Source organism: Drosophila innubila, chromosome X (assembly GCF_004354385.1).
Source record: "Drosophila innubila isolate TH190305 chromosome X, UK_Dinn_1.0, whole genome shotgun sequence".
NCBI lineage: Eukaryota > Metazoa > Arthropoda > Insecta > Diptera > Drosophilidae > Drosophila > Drosophila innubila.
The window spans coordinates 27,327,974-27,348,030 of record NC_047626.1 but is presented as its reverse complement, the minus strand read 5'-3'; the positions used below and the strand labels follow the sequence as shown (position 1 = coordinate 27,348,030).

Here is a 20,057-nt window from a genome sequence, read left to right as displayed (position 1 = left end):
AAATAAGGATAATTCTATTAAGAGCTCAAGCTGTTTCTTTGATTGTTGACGCATTGAACTACTTCGATTTAAGGATTTATATCATATGCTAATCTTATGCCTCCAATGTTGAGCTATTTAAATAGTTTATGATCTTTTGAAAACCTCTTTCGAACTGTAATAAATATAAAATATAATAAAAATATAATAAATTAAATTTCTAAATTTTTATATTATACGATATCTTAATATTTGAGGAATGTTATTGCGTTTCCTTAAAAAATAGGGTTGCTTCGTTGCTTTAATAAATAACATAACACGAAAAACTTTTTTTATGTTAGAGTACTTTTTATTTAATTTGTTAATTTTTTAATCGGTACGTCAAAATATCTTATAAAGTTCAAATAATGTTTTAGCACGTTTCCCTTTAAAGGATAGATTCAATTCTTTCAGTTAGATATTTTCTTTCTTTGATTCGAAATTACTCCGAATTAGTTCTCATATGTTGCCATTTGTTGTTGTCCCCTTCGTGACACATACATGTAAAGCAACCCTCGTTGCAGTTTTTGGGCCAGCTGGAGCTGGTGCCGGATCGTCGCATGTCCAATTGTTATGCTCCGTGGCAAGGTGCGGGCGCGGGGAATGCGGCAAAGCGTTGCAAGGTGTCAAACTGACAGGCTTTAATACTTTTTCGTAACAATTTTCCAACGTTACGGTTTTTGGTGTCATTTCGGTTCGCTGGCCGTAAACAGGAGCTGCTGCCGCCGATGGAGCTGCAGTTTGAGCTGGAACTGGAGCTGGAGCTGGAGTTGTGCATTCGCATGATGTGGCATGCGGCACGCAAGTCCGGCTACCAGTTTTTGTTGTTGCTGTTGTTGTTGTTGTTGTTGTTGTCTCCCGGCAGCTCAGTTGCTCAATTCCCCAGGTGGCAGCCATGCTCAGTCCACAGTTCTCGGTCCTCGACCACATATTGAGCTTATCAAATATTAACACATTTTCGAGCGCTGACAAATGCGGGTCCCATCTCTTCCTTGACCCTCTCTCTCCCTTTCCCTCCCCCACCCCATAGTGCCATGCTACGCATGCGCCGGTTGCCGTCGGCTTCCGTTGTTACGTGCCACATAATCTGCCCCATGTTCATAACCCTGTCACAGTCACAGTCACTGTTCCAGTTCCTGTTCCCCTCCCAGTCGCTGCCTAGCCGCACACTTGGACATGGGCATGTCCATGTCCATGTCGTGAGCTTAGCGTGAAATGACATTGCGTGCTCACAATGAAAACGCGGCCAACAACCGAATACGAAACTCGGAGTACTAAGGCACCAAACAGTAGCCAGGTTGCATGTGTGGATGAGAGGACGAGAGGATGAGGCAAACAAACGGCAAACTGACGGCCTCACATAACCTCATATATCATCCAGAGGGCCTGACCCGGAGAGAGCCCACGTGGAGCTAGTCAACTAGGTGGGATATTGGCATAGGCATTAGAGTGGGTCAAAAACAAATGCACTAAGCGGTTATCAAAATTGTAATCTACGATGAATTCTAAGAAGAATTGCCAAGAAACCATGGGTCTCAAATCAATATCGAGCTTCCACTTCTTAAGAAAAAGTTATATGTACGTGTGATTTATTTGGGAACTTGTTTGTTAGGTGGAACTTACCACAAAAAAAAAACCCCAGATAGAGTCCGATTTATGATGAATTTAGATTTAAAATTTATTTGGATCGGGAAAGTAGAACGGCAGTAATAGCTTAGTTTTAATATAACTAATTTGCACTACGGGAAATTTTCCCGATTTTTTCGAATAAATTCAATTTTTGAAAGTATTTAAAATCCGTTCTTAATAACAGCAATCGACCAGGAAATGTCCAAACTGTAATGTTGTAGCGGGAAATGTAATGTTACATACCAGACATTTTAACAAAACTCGTCACTGTTATGTTGTAACGGTGCAAACCATGCAATCATTTTTAATCAAACTTCAAATACAGAAAACAAATAGATTTTGTTAATAAATTGAAAAGCTTAGATATGCAATCTGTTCAGAGAGGTTTGTACACGTACATTATGTTGAAAAGCTTGGGTTGTAGAATTTTGTCGTATTGTCCTCGTAATTGTAAGAGAGCCATCTCACTCGTTAAAAATTAAATGGAATCTCAACTTTAAATGGAAATATAAAAAAGGCCCCAAAGTCCACTTAGTATTTATGACGTATTGTAGATAAATTAGTTTTTGTTATGTACATGTTTTTACATTTTGCGATATTTTGGGATATTTTATGAAAATTAACTTTTTGCATGTAACCTTAAATTTCAAAATGCAGGGTTTGCTTTTCACATGAAACTTTAGGTAGGTTGCTTTTTTGAGCTACTTGAACGCGACAATTGTTATCATATTTTTTTTAATGTTTTCTTTAGTTTTTACATATAAGAATTAAATAGATAAAAACATATTTTTTTCAGTACACTAAAAATTTGCGTTTTACAGCCGTTTTTTCTATATGTTATGGTAGTCTAACGTTCACTAAAAATGGCCTGAAAATATTAAAAAATTACACAAAAACGTGTTCTTTTTTTACCGATAAATCCTATTATTTCTATATATATTTGTTAGAAATGAAAATAAAAAAAATTTGCATATCGCAGAATCCAGAATAAAGGCGGAACACCGCCAACTTTTTTAGGACATTTGCGTATTGATATTATATGCCCAATGAAAAAAAAAAACCAAATAATGTTATTGGATCTTGAGTTATTTATTAATTCCAAAAAAATTGCAAAATTCCCCATAGTGGTTTGCATACAGACAGTTACCTATATAAAATACACGTATAACTTCTCCTTAAAAATTGTGGAAGTTCGATATTGATTTTTTTTGCTAACTCTACTTAGAATTTATCGTAGATTACGATTTTGATAACCGCTTTGTCGCGAAAAAAATTGATCCACTCTGATAGGCATACTATGCAGGTGAAAATAAAAATACAAAGTTAAGTATATAGTCATAGATTAAGAAATGTATATACTTATACATATTATTTATCTAAGTATTGACAGAGATATAAAAATCATATAGTGAATGAAAACTAGTCGGAAAGGCTATAGTCGAGATCCCGTTACTCATTTAAATATAAATAAAAGTACTTTTTAGAAATTACTATCTAATAAAAACTACTGCATACTTTTGGGTGATTGTATTGCCTTAATTATTAATAATTTTGGTTAGCTATTTATGCCGTTCTACTTGTCCGATCTTGCTGCGAATAAGAGGGATAATAGGTAAATATAGAAGTTCTATTTAAAAAATCGTACAGTCAGGCGAACTCGACTGTGAGGGACTCTATACTAATCTAAAATAATGTTATGAATAACTTTTCAGTCTGTCAAGGCTGTATTCTAAAACAAACTTGATTATTCATTGCTGTAACTTTTAAAGTCTCTGAGATCTGGGTGTATAGAATATATAGATTTGTCCACAAATCTAATAACTATTTTGTACTGGGCTATACAACTGTCAAAAAGAACTCTTCTCTATTAAATGTTGTTAGTACATAATATGTTCTACCTAGAAAGTAACTGCTAATTGTGTTGAGCGGAAACTTTTGTAGCAAACCACTTGAACAATCGACCACATAAGTGAGCTAATAAGACCCCTAGCAATTCTTGTTGTTGTTGTTATTGTTGTTGTTGTTTTTCTTTGGTATTTGCAGTTTGTATCGTTTTAATGACAAAACACAAGGCGGCAACCTAAGCTCAATCGTGCAACGTTTTCCCCTGCACCGCCCCGTGCCTGTTTCGATCCGCAACCGATTTGTCTAACCGTCATGAATGCCGGCGAAGTGTCAGCGCTTGGACGTTGTGAAATCTTTTTCCCTCGCCTGACACTTGGCAGACACAGGACGCCCTGGAAATTGGAGTAGGTTTGCGTGTCAGCAGCAGCAGCAGCAACAACAAAAGCAGCAACGATTTCATGTTCTCAGTTCACATTAGTTCAGATCTTTTCCTGCAACTCAACTTGAACTTTTCAATTCGTCTTTCGGTTCCACAAATTTAACTTTATCCACAATTTTATTTAAAAAAAAAATTAAAGAAACTCAGCTTTACTTTCTATCAACTATCTGCAAGTATTACCTGCTTAATCTTAGGATTATATTTAATACATACTGTCGAATTTTCCAAAACGCCGTCTTATATCACTATGAATTTGTTATAGCTATGTTGTGGCAAAATGCCAAACTTGTACGTCAAGCAGTTTGCCCTGTACAATGCTCAGTCAGTGAACGTATGCGGACAAAGAACTTTATATATATAAGAGATTTATTTTTATTTTATGTTATTGTTCAAGTCTTTGTTTTATACATATATTCCAATTGTTGTTGTTATTTTATTTCGTCAACTTCAAATTAAACATGGTTAGCTGTCATTGTGTTGCACGCACACTCCAAATTCAGGTGCAAGTTGAATGTTGAATGTTGCCCGGTTGCCAGTTGCCAGTTTGTTTTCAGTGAGTCACATGTTGATAATTGTGAATGAACGAGGAGTCTGTTGTTATTGTTATTGTTGTTAGTCTTCTTGCCACATAATTGACTTGGCTTGAAAAATTGAGTCATTAGGCGTAGCGGTCAGGGAGGCAATCAGCAATCAAGCAAACAACCAAACAACAACAGTCGCTATTAACCGATCAAAGCATCTTTAAGAGCTAAAAGCTATTTGCCAATTTTGTGGTTTATGTACCTACAGACATTTTGATACAGTTAAGATTCCCTAAGTTAAATAAGCCTTAATAAAAAGCACAATTTTTGAATAGTCTACATAAAAAAATCCGGAACTCTGATAAAATCAGTCAAGTGCAAATTTTGATGTTCATGGCTCTGTAAGATTCTTTTTAGTTAGATCAAATATTTTAGGCTTCTGTAACTTTTATAATGTTAAGTCGTTGCCATTTTATTTTATATTTTAAAATAATTTTTTTCTGTGGCCTAATTTGTGTTATTTATTTATAATATGAAGGAATTTAAACTTTTTCCTTTAGGCAAATGAAATAGCTCCCAGCACAATCAAAAAATTATGAGAATACCATTCTTCTACATTCATTTTTCAAATACATTGCATATTGAGAAATTTTCGAAGATTTTGCGAAATTCCGTCAAAATTAAATGCCGCATTTGCATCTTGATTGAATATTTGTATATGTTTAAATGGTGGTATACCTTGTGACTGAATGATTGTGTGATTGACTGATTGATTATTTGCTTATCTGTATATATAAAATTCTTTGACCTGACTTAGTCACATATTCACTGAGTCACTGACTCATTCACTGATCATTGCACAGCCCAAACCATAAGACTTAAGAGTTTGAAATTTTCACACAACATATATGAGAACATTTTATCGTGCAGTAAGACGGCATTTTGCGAAATTCGAAATGCAAGAGGGTTAAATTCGGGGTCAAAGTTTGCACATTGAAAAACTTAGTATAAAAAACTTTGTTATTTTTGGGGATATTGAGAGAGTTATTGATAGTGTGACTGATTGTATAACTGATGTTGTGTTTACTTGTATGATTGTTAAGCCTTTGATATGTGAGGAGTATATATTGATAATGGCAAGCAAAAATTCAGTTTCATTAAATGGCGTGTTCACTGTATGTACTCCGTATGTTTGCCTTAAATAATAATCGGGCTTAGCATTGGGATGAAGATGAGCTCACGTGACTCAATAAGCTGCAAGTTCGGAAGCATTTATCACAAGTCCACAGTCAGTTCACCTTTCCTTTCCTTCCCTTCTCACTCTTTCTCTCTTTCTCTTCCTCCCTCTCTTTCTCACTCCCCTGCTAACCACCTGACATGAGTGATGATGAGCGCTGCAGATCTGATTCGAAATCTGAATACGAATCTGTAACTGAATGTGAATCTAAAGTTGAGTTTGAGGTTGCGTTTGAGTTTGTTCGTTTAGTTCAGTCTGAATGCCATTTAATGTTAACAAATTCATTTTGGGCGACAAACGGAAAAGGAAACGCAAGGGGAATGGATGGAGACACAGCACTGGTCGTCGTTAGAATCCCATCGCTGACTGCCTTTACTCTACATTCCCAGAGTTTTTCATTCCCTTCTCCGTGCGTATGTCCATCAGTCAAGAGAGCTTTGGTCAACTTCTTCCCTTTCCATTCCATTGCTGACTGCATCCTGGTACTAACTCTGTCTGTCTGTCTGTTCGTCTTCCGTCCCGCCACTGATAAACGCACGTCACACGTCAGCTCAGCTCTGGGTTACTCCGAATTCGAGTCCGAGTCCGAGTCCAAATTCGTGTCCGACTCTGAGTCCTTTTGCCTTTGTGGATTGATGGCTGGACAGATTGAACATTGCACGTTTGTTTGGTCCTCTCGGTCTTAGGGCTCAACGCCGCTGATGGACGTTTAATATGCATTTTAGACAAGGATATAACTGCCATCCCTCCTCTCTCTCTTGCTCTCTCACTCTCTCACTCTCTCTCTTTGTGTCTGTGCAATGTTTGCCTCCATTCGAGGCATAGTTTTGCAACGCTTGCAAATGTATTTGGTTATCTGTCGAGCACCAAATTCGTCATGGCCAGAGATGTTGGTCAGCAGCAACAGCAACAGCAACAACAACAACAACAATAACAACAACAACAACAACAACAACAACAACAACAACAACAACAACAACAACAACCACTGGCATTGTTCTGCATTAAATGCTATCATACTGCCGTGTCTAGGCCATATTCAACTGGCCAGCACACAAGCCGTGTATTGTTTGTTTCCCATTGCCCCCTTGCCCTTCCCCATTCCCCCTTCATGCTCTTTGTGCCACATGCGTTGCTCGTTTCTTGATGCTCGTCGTAGGTGTGAATGCGCGCACATGTGTCGAACAAAGGTTCCACTCCTCACTCCTCACTCCTCACACTCAAGTGTGTGCCTCCCCTCCCCTCCCCTACTCCTGCCCCCGCCCTGCCCCACCCATAGGACACGCACACACACCATCACAATCAAGCATTACAAGTGTGGAAACGCTTAAGGTTTGAGTTTGAGTACGAGTTTTGGCCACAACAACGGACACGCATGTGCATGTCCATAACATTAATAATGTTGCCCCGATATTAGCCACGCATATTAACTCTCGCATGTGTCTGTGTCAGGCTCCTGCCATTGTTGTTCTTGTTGTTGTTGTTACTACTTCTATTGTTATTGCCGTGTGTTTAATGTGAATGTGTGTAATAATTTAAGATGTGAACTGTGCACAACAACACTCTCTACACACACACACCTAATAATGCGAGTTTCTGCGATTTGGCCTTGGCTCAATACAACCCGTAAATTGTCTAATATCTGAATCTAAAGATACAAAAGTATCTATTAGTTGCAAATCTACCCATAATTTAGATTATGACATGATAAATTTAAAGAACTGGCAGCGAAGACAAGTTTATATGTATGTTTCCTATTGGATGCAATTTAGATGGAAGTATTTATCAGACACATATCTAGCTATGAATGTGCATTTATTATTTAGAAATAAAATGTTGAGTAAAAATGTATTGTTAACATCGAACATACAGAACTAAAATAAAATTTAATGTACTCAATACATTGGGTGTTGAATTATACACTTAGAAAAACATGCCATCCTAAAATTAGGTACGACCGTATTTGAATTTATACCGTTTCGTTCTTAAAATTTTAAGATGTCTGTGTACAAAAATCTTGAAATAAGTATGAATCGATTTTAAAGTTAGAATTCTGATTGCCCATTCCTATTACAGCTATCCGAATTAGTAGTCCGATCTTAATCAAACTTGATAAAAATATATAAGACCCTGGCAAATATAATATATGTATAATACGTGACTCTCGTTAGGATAGAAACAACTAAACTGGTTTAAGATAAGATAAGATCGATACATCGATATATCGCTTTTTGCAGTATCTATAAATAGATATTTATGCATGTTTATTGTGCAAAATCTGCTGACTCGGCTATTGATGCTGATCAAGAATATATATACTTTATAGGGTCTGCCACGCCTCCTTCTGCCTGTGACGCACTTTTTTTTTAAACAAATTTAATAGACCCCTGTACTTTTTTAATGCGGGGTCTAAAAAGTACATTTTAGGATATTTTTTTTTCACTGTCGGTCAAAGTTAAAATTTTTTGTGCATATTTTACATGTAATTTAAAAAAAAAATATTTTTTTTGGTCCGAAACATATATTTTAATCTTTTTCTATCTCTTAAACAGTACTGTTTAATATTTAAAAGAGTTTTATTACGCCAATTACAAGAATTTTTTTGTTTTTTGTCTCGTTGAGGCCTGGCATAGCGAAAACGTATGCAATTGCACTGCGCTCTTTCTCTTTTGTCACCATTTTATTGCGAAGTTGAATCAGTTTTATTGACAAATCTATATAAGTTCGATTGAGAATTGATTACCAAAACATCCTGTGGTAGTGGCATAATCGCGTAATGTGGTGGGACTTTGTTATCTTGCATCAAAGTTGAAAAGTAGCCTAATTTAAGAGCTTTTTTAAAAAATTGCTGAGAAAATTTTTCAGATAAAATCGAAAAAATAAATATCGGTCGCATAACTTGTCTACAATTCAGTTTTAAATATTAAATTTGTTGTAAAATCTGCGTACTTGTGCGCGCACTGGAAATGGGCCAACTTTAAAGGTCACGCCCACAATTTTCATCTAATTTCAAAATCCTTTTGGATTCGTAATCTTTGAAGATATCTCAATCGAATGCATTAAAATCGATTTAACCGTTTTTCGGCGTGCGGCCCCAGTGTGCGCTCGTAAAATCAGCACCTATTCCAAAAGCTCGCTTACCAACAAAATACACCATTATTTAATGGTATTTAATTTTTGCTATTTTGATAAATTTTAGTATACATACCACTGAATGTTTAATGATTAAAATAAAATTATTATGACAATGTTTTGTATTAGAAACAATTACATTTTTGGTTTAGTTCTAGATTTTTGTGTACTTAAAGTAGTATGTTTCAATTTTTACAGAATTGAATTAAACTCAAAACGTACTTCAAGTATCCCCGATAAATCTCATTTTAAGATTTCCGAACTTGCGAAAACCGATGAAATAAGATTTTTGTTTAGGTTAGGAAATTTAAGTTCTTTTTCGGAGGGTAGTTGATAAATCGAAACCAGTTAAGTAAAAAACCGTATCAATATTATTATATTAATTCTCAAAACTTCAAAAACGACTAATTCCGTTCAACAAGATCGAGGAACTTTTAGTTCATGTTGAAAATTGCTGAAAAAAAATGTTGAATTTAGCTTTTTTCCGTTAAAATAATGTACACATTTGATATATTTTTTTATATTTATATTTTTTATATTTTTTCTCATCAAAGTTTTTCCTTTTTATCGTTTGTCGCATTTTTGTTTTTGCCTTCATCTGTTTTGTTAACAATTTGTGTTTTTTTTTTTGTTTTTGTTTATTATTGATTTGCTTTGCTCTCCCATTTATCAGCCTATACGAATTCGCATGATAAATACTTGAATTATGATGTTGATGTTTCATGTTGTTGTCAATGTTGTTGCGATTGATGTTGCTGTTCATATTGTTGTTAATAAACTTACGCATTAAGCTAACACTAAATACTTTTTACAATAATAATAATAATTATAATAATAATAATAATAGGTGTAATAGGGTGATGCGGCCGCAAATCCAAGGGCCAATCGCAATAATATCAATTAAAAACTCAAATTGTTAGCTTTTAGTATATCTTTTAGTTATATATATATATATAGAAATTTGTATTTGTTTTATAGCTGTTTGTTGTTTGTATTCTTTTATTCTCTTTTTTTGTTTTATTATTTTAATGTTCTTTGCTAGTTTTACATTTTTTGATATTACATTTAATTAGCATTTTTAAATATTTTGTTTTGTTTCCGTTTTGTTTTTTCATAGATTTCTTTATAATAAATTATGTTGCTTACTAGCTAGGACCACAAAAAAAAAAAAAAATAGTTTGCTATGTGTGCTGTTATATATAGCTTTATATATATTTATATATGCATATGCTTTTCTGTTTTTTATTTTTTATTTTTAATTATATTATTATTTATATAAACTTAGTTACTAAAAACTACACAAGTACAATGCCTAGTTACGTTTATGTTGTTAGACAACGATTATAAAATATGTTTACTTTTAATGTTTAATTTTCAAAAAAAAAAATTTTTTTTCATAAAACAAATGAGGCAAACAATTTTTTTTTTAATTATAAAAAATGGGCTAATTTACAAAAAAATAATAATATTATTTTTATTTTGTTTGCTAACACGATTTTATGCTACGTATTTGTGTTTTGTTGTTGTTGTTGTTTTTGTTTTGCTTTTGTTTTTACACACATACACATAAATAGTTTATTACAGACAAGACGTTTAGTTAATGTATATGATTTTGCTTATGTTAAGCATTGTTTCTTTTTCTGCTTTCCTCTTTTCGTTTTTCATTTTATTTAGTTAGATTTAAATACAAAAAAAAAAAGAAATATATATATATATATATATTTATATATTTATTTATATCTTATTAAGTTTTTTATGTGCAGCGCCCATTTCAATGTACATTTAGAGATTTCGTTTTTTTGTCTACTATGATTTTTTAAAAATAATTTACAAATATTTTGGCGCAGTCATAAAAAAAAGGACTAAAACAATAAACACAATAATAATAATAATAATAATAATAGAACAACAAAACCAAGCAGCTGTTTTTTGGCCAAAGGCGTCGCTTATGGTTGTGTGTGTGTGTGTGAGATAGGCAGCGGCGGGGGTGCAGGCGGTGCAGGGCAGCCAACACACGAATTTCTCCTCATTTGAATGGTAAATGGTGAGCGAGAGAGCGCACTCACTCAATTGGGCGGCTCGCTCGCTCTTGCTCTCATTCGACGCACACAGCATAAGACTCGCTGTCGGTTGGAGCGAGACGACACGAGTGTATGCGCAGTGGGCGGCGGCAGCGCCGACGACGACGACGACGACGTCGTCGCTACGTCGACAGCGCCGAAGCTTTGTTGTTGTTTTAGTTGTTGCTGTTGTTATTACTGTTGTTTTGGCTGCTGCTGCTGCTGTTACTACTCGTCCTCACGTTGTAGTTGTTGTTGCTGTTGTTGTTGCTGCTGCTGCTGTTGCTGCCGCTGCGTGTAGGTCTTGAGAAACAGCAGGCGCGTTGCCAACTGTTTTGTATATTACCAAACAAGCCCTTCATTTTGCATATTCTGCGGTTCGCTGAAATTCGCCGAGCTCATGAACTCGGGCGATGCGGTACGCGGGCCATTTTGTTGTTGTTGTTGCTGCTGTTGTTGTTGTTGTTGCTGCTGCTGTTGCGTTTGGCTTGCTTGTTGCGCATTCTGTGCCGCCTGCTGCTGCTGCTGCGCGGCCGCCTGTTGCAGCAGATGCTCAGCGGCATTTGGAGGCGGCGGCGGCGGTGGCCCCACAGCTGTTTGCAGCTGCATCGGCGGTGCGCCCGCCTGACTCAGAAATGTTGACTCGGGCGTCAGGCCAAATTCATTAACCATCGGTATGGGACCGCTGTGATCCATTGGTCCACCTGTTATAAAGCCAAAGGGGAGAGAAAGAGACAAACAGAGACACAGAGAATTAGTTTAACAGTTCGCATATTAGAGTACAAATCTTAGAAAGTTAGCCACTTCATAGAGACTCATAAATTTAATTTCACAACAATCAAAAGACTTTGAATTTCAAAACAAATTTTGAAAAATACTTTAAGCAGAAATAAGGAAAAATAATATAGAAAAATGTCAGCATTGTATTTGTTTAATTTGAGAATATTATCTGTATAGAGTTAGTATAAAATATCATCCTTAAATTGCATTTTTTTTGTGAACTTATGAATTCTACAAACGTTAGTTATACTCATTCAAAATATTTAGATACCCATAATTTGTTTAAACTATTTAAAATAAATTTAGAATTTAGATATGTCTAAAAAATGCAACTGCTTAACAAATGATTCAGAACTAAGTTTAATATGTAGTTTAAAGGCTGACTATTTCCTTGCTAAGAAATTATATAGAAAATACTCCTTCCTAGCAAAAATTTATTTTTTTTTTAACTTAAATGTTGAACTTATTGGTGATAAATTAAGTGCAAGGAATTTTTGTTTCAAAAATATGCAAATAATAGAAAGAAATAAGTAATACAGTATGTATTTTCTTGGAGATACAACTATTTGTAGTACTATACTACACTAGATATTACTATATGTAGTATCCCAACTAAAAACATGGAATTCTTTTTTTTTTACTATTTTCAACTCAAGCTTTTTCTAGTATAATTTTCAAATGATCTACGAAAGTGGTATCGGTATTCGGCTTACAGTTAAGTTGCAAGCATCATAGTTAGATTTCGTGTATTACCTGGTGCATTGAAGGGCATCGGTCCGCCTGGATGGCCGGGAAAGAAGGGGCCGTCGTGCGGATGGAAGGGTCCACCGTAGCCGAACTCGAATTTAGCATCTGCGGCAAAGTAGGGAAAGCCGGGTCCGTCGTCTAGCCCGCCCGGCGAGAGATTCATGGGAAAGCCGCGCATTTTACGCGCACCGCCAAAGAACGGCGGACGACCCATGCTGGTGATTTGCTTCATGCGACGCTCCTTGGATCGCTTGTTCTGGAACCAGACCTGCAACGAGTTAAAGAAGACGAGTAAACGTTTAGTGGATGCTGTTTCAACTGTCTCCGTCTCGATTTCCATCTCAGTGTGGACTCCGAGTCAGAGTCAAAGTCAAAGTCAGAGGTACAGGCGCATGTCTAATTGTTGTTGTTGCTTTTGCTGTTGTTGCATTGATGCTACCGCCGCCTCACCGGGCGGCCGCGTTGCAAAATTAGCCCCAATCCCAATTTCAGCCATTCGCCAACCCATTGCCATTCCCGAACAAAGCATGGATCGCGTATGTGGACCCGAACCCCTGAACAATTTTACGATGTTCTGCATCGTTTCGGGTGCTCCAGAAGCACCGTGCACAGCATGCAAAGTAATAAAATAAAAACATATTTCAAAATTTTTAGTGGCACCTTTTCGCCTTGGCCCCTTTGCCACTTTGCCACTTCTCCATCCCCCTTTCACGTTTGTCTCATTTGTGTTTCCTTTTTCATATACATTTTGTTCTTCATTTTTTTGGTTCATCTTTATTATTATTTTTTTTGTTGGCATTTTAATATTCATATCTTGGACGCGTTTTTTAATGATCTTTTGCTGGCGGTCGGTCATCGAAACGGTTTTCTCAACTTCGACTTCGACTTGGACACGGACTTGAACTGATTTTTGAATAATTCTTCTCCCCGTTTTGCTCCTTTTTGGTTCAGTTTCTGTTTTGGCAAACTTTTCTCAATGAAATTTTTGATTTATGTCTTTTGTTTTCGGAGGTGCTTTTTTTTATTTTCCTGTATTTTTTTTTTTTTTTTTGGTGTGTGTCCTTTACGTCTCTGCGTGGCAAATAGTTTCCAATGAATTTGGCTTAGATTTTGCTGGCCTTCTGTCTGCCTATCAGCAGCTGTTCTCATTGCCAATTCAAGTCCCAATACCATTCCCATTCCCATTCTCGTTCCCGTTCTTAGAGGCAATTTAAGCGTGAATTTTAATGATGAGCGCCGCTTGTTGTCCGCAGTTCATTTGAATTTGTGATCATTTTTATGAACTCAAGAGCTTGGCCTAGACATGCATATGAGTTGAATGCCCAACAACAATAACAACAACAACCTCTTCTCTTTCTCCTTCATATTTATAAACTGACATATTGTTGGCACAACGAATTTCGCTAGAAAATCGCAAGCCTGTGAGAACTCGAGACTTAGATCTCGTCTCCGTCACCATCTCTGTCGGCGCACAGGATGCACAAAAAGGTAGCAACATGCTGTGCATAGGGTTACTCCCAACACCGGCATCAACTTGGCCAAAAGCTTAACCAAAAGGCAAAACATTTGACGTTAAGTCCGCGTCCGTGTCGAGCATTTTGCGTGAAACGTTAGTCAAGCGCGCGACTTTTGACAACGAATTTGAATTTGAATTCGTGTTTAAATAAAAGTTTGCATTCGAATTAAGTATTTCGTAGGCTTTGTTACGTTGTCAGATAACGTAAGCTCAAAAAACAGTGAGATTTGTTGGGCAAATAGAATTTGATAAAATTGATTATTCTTAAATAATTCGACGTATGCATATTACGTTAGACATTACGTTTTACGTTACGCTAATTATGCAGAAAATAAAGTACAAAAATTGGCTAACATGATTTTATTCTGGTGTAATGTCTCACATCTAAATTGAATTATGCAAGTACGTAAGCACGATACGTAACGTAAGACATTACGTATTACGTTACGTTAATTGGTTAACTTTATTTTGTACTTATGTAAGTATGTAAGCACAATACGTAACGTAAGACATTGAATGTGTTGAAAAGTTCAATAAATAATGTGGTGCTATTCAGTAGTTTGTTAACATAATTGCACATTATCTTGCGCCCATACGTAAGTTGTTACGTTAATATCGTAAGCCACACAAAAAAAAGAATGTAGAGGCAAGTCAATTTATTTTATATTGTTTAACGTTTCTATTTCGTACTCATGTGTAAATACGTAACGTACTACACAACGTTGCGTAATTAAAAAAAACAAAACTAAGAATTACGTTAGGCTTAAGATGATGAATAAGAGGGTGAAACGAATTTAGCGAACTTTGTAGATCAACTGAATTGGTTCTCGGTCAGCTGTCGACATATTTCAATTAAACGTAACGCCGCAACGTAATAAATAAAACCGCAGTCGTAAGGCCCCTTTTGCCACCTGCCACGCATTCCACTTGCAACCAATTGCTAATAGCAATGTATGTAAGTAAATATGTGTATTTGGGTGTGTATGTGTGTGTGTTTTGACGTTATTTTCCCCCTTGGCCCTGCGGTCACAGAATTTTTCATTTTCATATGCGCAACAACAACAAGAGGCAAAAAAATATTAAAAAACTACAACATATAAATGAAGGGGACAAGTAGAAGGTGGGGCAGGGGAAGAACAAGAGCAACAACTGTGTTTAAAAAAAATGCATTTACTACAGTTTTGCAGTTTGTTGCATTTATTTTCTCTTTGTATGTTGTGGTATGTTCAGTTGTTGTTGTTGTTTCTCTTACATTTTTTTTTTCAATTCAGTGGAACTTTTAGTATTTTGCATTTCATTCCGTTTTTTTTTTTTTTTTTTTGCCATTGTTTTGTTATGTCGACAAAGAAAAACAGCAACAAATGGCGATTGAAAAGAAAATGAAAAGCACAAGAAAAATATAGAAAAAAATGTGTGCAAAAAAAAAGCAACAATGGCAACTACATGTGGGCGTACAACAAAGAAAAGATGGCAACAACAGGAGTGGCATGCGACATGGGGCACGAGGCTGTGGCAAAAGTATGGAAATTGTGCGGTTAGCCGCGGTTGCTTTGTAATTTCTTTGCCAAAGTCTTTGTTGTGTGCTGTGTCCTCAAATCCAATATCAAATACCTCCCCCCCTCTCCCCCATCCACAACATACCCCCATACAAATAAACGCTCATTTTCTAAGAGAGGCTTTGTAACTCTTGTACCAACGATATCTGAGTAGAGACTTTATTGGTAAAGAACTTTTTTGGATTTTTAAGATTTTATACTTTACTTAAATATCTTTGATACTCCATATTAAAAATAAGATCATATTCATTATAAAACATTATGATAATTTCTCAAGGTTTTCGATGCCAATTTTCCTTAAAAAATATATAGCAAAAAAATAATTTTAAGCTGAAAAGATATTATATCTAATCTCTGATACTAACATGTAAAGCTAGCTTTAAGTAAATGTATAAATCTAAAATGGCAATAAAGCAACATCATTATTATTATATTAATTATAATAGTGACAACTTAAATAATAATGCTATTGACAATGCAAAAATCAATACTAATGCTAATGCTACTCGTGATTAAGAAATTTCTAAAGTCAACTATAATTCTAATCCTTATCTTAGTGCTTATGCTCATGACAATGCTAATGATAATGATAAAATTTAAATTAATGCTTAGACTCATGCATAATGCTTATGCCATTGTCTGCTGATGATAATGATTTTGCCAATGAAAATGACAACTATATTTTCTAATTTGAATTTAAATACTTTTTATAGTAAATAAGTGCGAAATGCTTATGCCATTGCCAATGCTTATTCTAATGCTAATGATAATGCTATAGCCAATGAAAATGCTAATGGGAACTTAAATTTCGTGATTCGAAAACGAGTATAACCTGTTGTATCTTTCTTTAAAAATTTCTTAAAATTAATATAGTGTAAGAGTTTTTTTTTTCATTCAAAATTTTTTGTTGTTGCTAGAATATGAAACTGAAGTTTTTTTTTTTTAATTTTGAGTTTGTTGTGTGTGTTTATTTTGAATGCGTGTTGCAAGTTGAAGTTGCGATGTGAATGCGTTGCGTTATGAAAGATAATACAATATAATATGATATGATACAATGCTGTTCTTCTGGCAGCCGAAAATTGTTGCTGATGGTGTAATTTGGACAGCGGTTATAATATTTTATTTCCGCACTTGAGAGAGCAGCATAATGTTGCATCGAAACAAGAATGAGAAATTTGTTTCCAATTTCGTGTAGCTTTCAACAAATTTGTTGCTCTTATTGTTGTTGTAGTTGTTGCTGTTGTTGCTGTTGTTGTTGCTGTTGTTGTTGATTTGGCGCAGGCGGCAGGCGGCGTTGCTCGCAAAACATTTGAACATTTAGTTAAATTATAGGTTAGGTCCTGACATAAAAGGGCAAACAACGTAACATAATGGCAGTGGTAGCAATCAGGCTCAGAAACCATGGTCCCAATCCCCTCATCCTGCCCCTCTCCCCTGCTTACCTTACCCTTTCCGTTCCCTAAGCGAAACATAACAAAATGATTATTGCGCTTTTGACTCGCTGATCGGGACGAAAGGAACGGAAAGGAAAGGGTGGTTAAGGAGGCATAGGCGAAGAGGGAGAAGTGAGGAGTGAGGAGGGTGGAGGGTACGGCTGCCACTTGGCAGCTCTTCGACTTCGGCGTTGTGTTGAAAATTATAGCAAATTATGTTAAACGGCAGCTCCATGGCGGGGGTGAGGTCGGTTTCGCCCCCCAACGAAAAGAATCGCCCCCCGTTTTGGCCCCATTTTGACAGCGTTTACCCCGTTTGGCCCGTTTTGTGGCCCCATTAAAGAGCTTAACATATAATTTGTGAAACCGCCAGTCAAAAGTCAAAGTTGCTTTATTCTGACCCTATTGGGTTTTAGCTTCAACTTCAGCCTCAGTTTCAGTTTCAGCCTCAGCTTCAGCTTCAAGTTGCGTTTCGATTTCAGTTTTTGTTTCGGTTAACAACTGCCTTCTATCATCACATTTCTGATATTTTTGGGGTATGCTACAAATGTGTGTCACGTACTTGCGTCCTGATTGACATGATTTGATGTGGCTCGATTTGTGAGCATTCAACATTCAACATTCGGCATTCGGCATTCAACATTCAGCTTGCAACTTGGAGCATTCAAAATCAGCGTTTAGCTTAAGCTGCCCATTACCATTAACCCCTTGTTGCCGTTGCTAACGATTTCCTGCAGCGCTCTTCCTAAATTACTTTCCTATGATGTAGCAAGAGTTCCATTGTTATTTACTTTATGCCTTCATTTAATTGTTGTTACCTTATAAAGACTTAAGTTTGAGCACAATTTTTTTTTTTTCAATACCGAGAAATTATTTATCAGCACACTGATGAAATAGTTAAGCATTTTACATTCTTGTCGAGAAGCAAAAATTCTGCAAATATCTTATAGTAATTTTTTTTTAATATGTTTTTTATTTTTTCAAATTAAAAAAAAGTGCCTTAAAACGTATACTTTTAAGTAAAGTTTAAAAGAAAGAGTCGTGTTAACTTAAATAGCAACTAAATTGAGGAATGTGTTGTGAATTATCACAATAATTGAGATGTAAATAACATAAGAGGAAACTAAGAGAGGTAGAGTACACTCAGAAAATAATCAAGACTTCCGTACTTAAACAGGCGATATTCAAGTACAAACGATCTCAAAAGCTGTCTAAGTTCGGAATTTCTAAAGTTGAGAACAAAAATCTTATTTAAGTTCGGTTTTCGCATGTACGGAAATCTAAATTTTTCGGTGATATTTGAAGTACGTTTTGGGTTTAGTTCAAGTCAGTATGAATTGAAAACATACTACTTTAAGTACACAAAAATCTTGAACTAAATCCAAAATGTACTTGTTTCTAGTATTAAACATTGTCATAATTAATTAATTTTAATCGAAAAACATACACTAGTATGTATACTAAAATTAAGCAAAATACCAAAATTAAATACCATTCAATAATGGTATATTTTGTTAATAAGCGACCTTTCGGAATAGGTGCTGATTTTTCCAGCGATCCGTTTAAGTCATTTTTACGGCGCTAAAACCAGTTGAGAATTCTAAGGTACGACAATGAAAAAGAAGTATCCCAAAATGATCTTGTTTTTAGTACGAAACGTTCTTATTTTTAACTTTCTTTCAATCTTGAAAAAAACTATTTTAAGTTCAAAAAAAAAACTTAAACTAGTTTAGAACAAATAACTCAGTTGTTTCTGGAGCTGTCTTAAGGAGACTCACGTATTATGTATTTTTCATGGACTTATATATTCTAACTAAGTTTGGCTAAAATCGGACTACTATATCATAGGAATGGGCAGTCAGAATTGTAAATTTAAAATCGATTCATACTTAATTCAAGATTTTTAGTACACAGCAATCTAAAAATGTTAAGAGCGAAACGGTATAAATTCAAGTACGATCGAACCTAATTTGAGGATGGGATATTTTTCTGAGTGTAATCAATATCTTTTATGCTCCTTATAGGTCCTTTGGCTTTTATATGCTTAGTATTTAAGTTAATCTTTCCAACTAATCATTCTGTGTACACAGATCTTACTTATAATTTCTTATTTCTTGTTGGTTGCACTTCAAAGTTGGCTTCGACCTTAAGTTGTTGTGGGAAGGGGGTGCTGGGAGGGGGAGGGGGCGATGACTTGACGTTTATCGAATTGCCAGTCACGCCCCTATCGTAGTTTATATTGAACACTGATGACTCGGCTACCAGCGAACGAAACTATCGACTAAACGAACTACCGAGTACAGCTGCTATCCGAGATACAGCTACTCCCGAATACAGCCTGAGATACAGATACAGATACATGTGGCAAGGCGTGAATTGGGCCCGGGTAAGAGTTAACAGATAATTAACTTCGACTGGCGCTGCCGTTGTTGCTGCTGCCGTTGCCGCTGCTGCTGTCTTAGCCTGGCCCGTTGTTGTTTTTCCCATAGTTTAGTAGGTGTTACTGCCGCTCATCAGTCAGCCACAGTTGAGGGCTAATACGGAGCTCCTTGAGCCGCATGACATGGCATCTTTTTGCCAATGAAATGGTTTTAATGTCGGTTTCGATTTCAGTTTCAGTTTTAGTTTTTGTTTCATTTTTCTTTCTTCATTTGTTTCTATTTTTCTCAGTTGTTTTCTCCATTGGCGCCTCACAGAGTTCCCTACCAGAATTAATAGCAAACTGATGAGTTGTTGAAATTATAATTTTACCAAAAACTACACTTGCCCCCGCCGCACTGACTGTCTCTTTCTTTGCCCTGCCCCAACTCCAATTTCTAGCCTTGTCATGTTTGCTCAGGCGCCGCCCTTGTATTCAACCTCCATGTTCAGTTATTCTCCCCTCTCGGACTGCGGCGACCTCTTCTCATCTTGTCCGAAGATTAAATGCGTTAAATTAGCCGCTTTTGTGGCCAGTTTCTTCAATGGCTTGTTGTTTATTTGTTTTGGCCGCAACGAGTCTAATTGTTGCTTTCAAATCGCCAAGAAGAAAATAGACATGAATGTAGCTCAACGATTTGCGGTTGCGCCCTTTTATGGATAACATAATTAGCTCCGATCAGCCGTTACTTGTCTCTATATGGTCGCCTTACTTGTTCGCTTTTA

At 36.0% G+C, this 20,057-nt stretch overlaps 1 protein-coding gene across 1 annotated transcript in view; it reads right to left on the bottom strand.

Moving 5' to 3' along the window:
- Positions 1-11,136: 11,136 nt before the first annotated feature.
- Positions 11,137-20,057, bottom strand: part of LOC117793657 (LIM/homeobox protein Lhx1) — a 64,033-nt gene continuing 55,112 nt past the window's right edge. Inside the window, exons 6-7 of the mRNA XM_034634040.1 lie at positions 12,415-12,676; positions 11,137-11,585 (exon numbers count right to left, since the gene is read on the bottom strand). Coding sequence (XP_034489931.1) covers positions 11,224-11,585; positions 12,415-12,676 — 624 coding nt within the window. The 3' untranslated portion in view covers positions 11,137-11,223. The remainder of the gene's footprint in view (positions 11,586-12,414; positions 12,677-20,057) is intronic.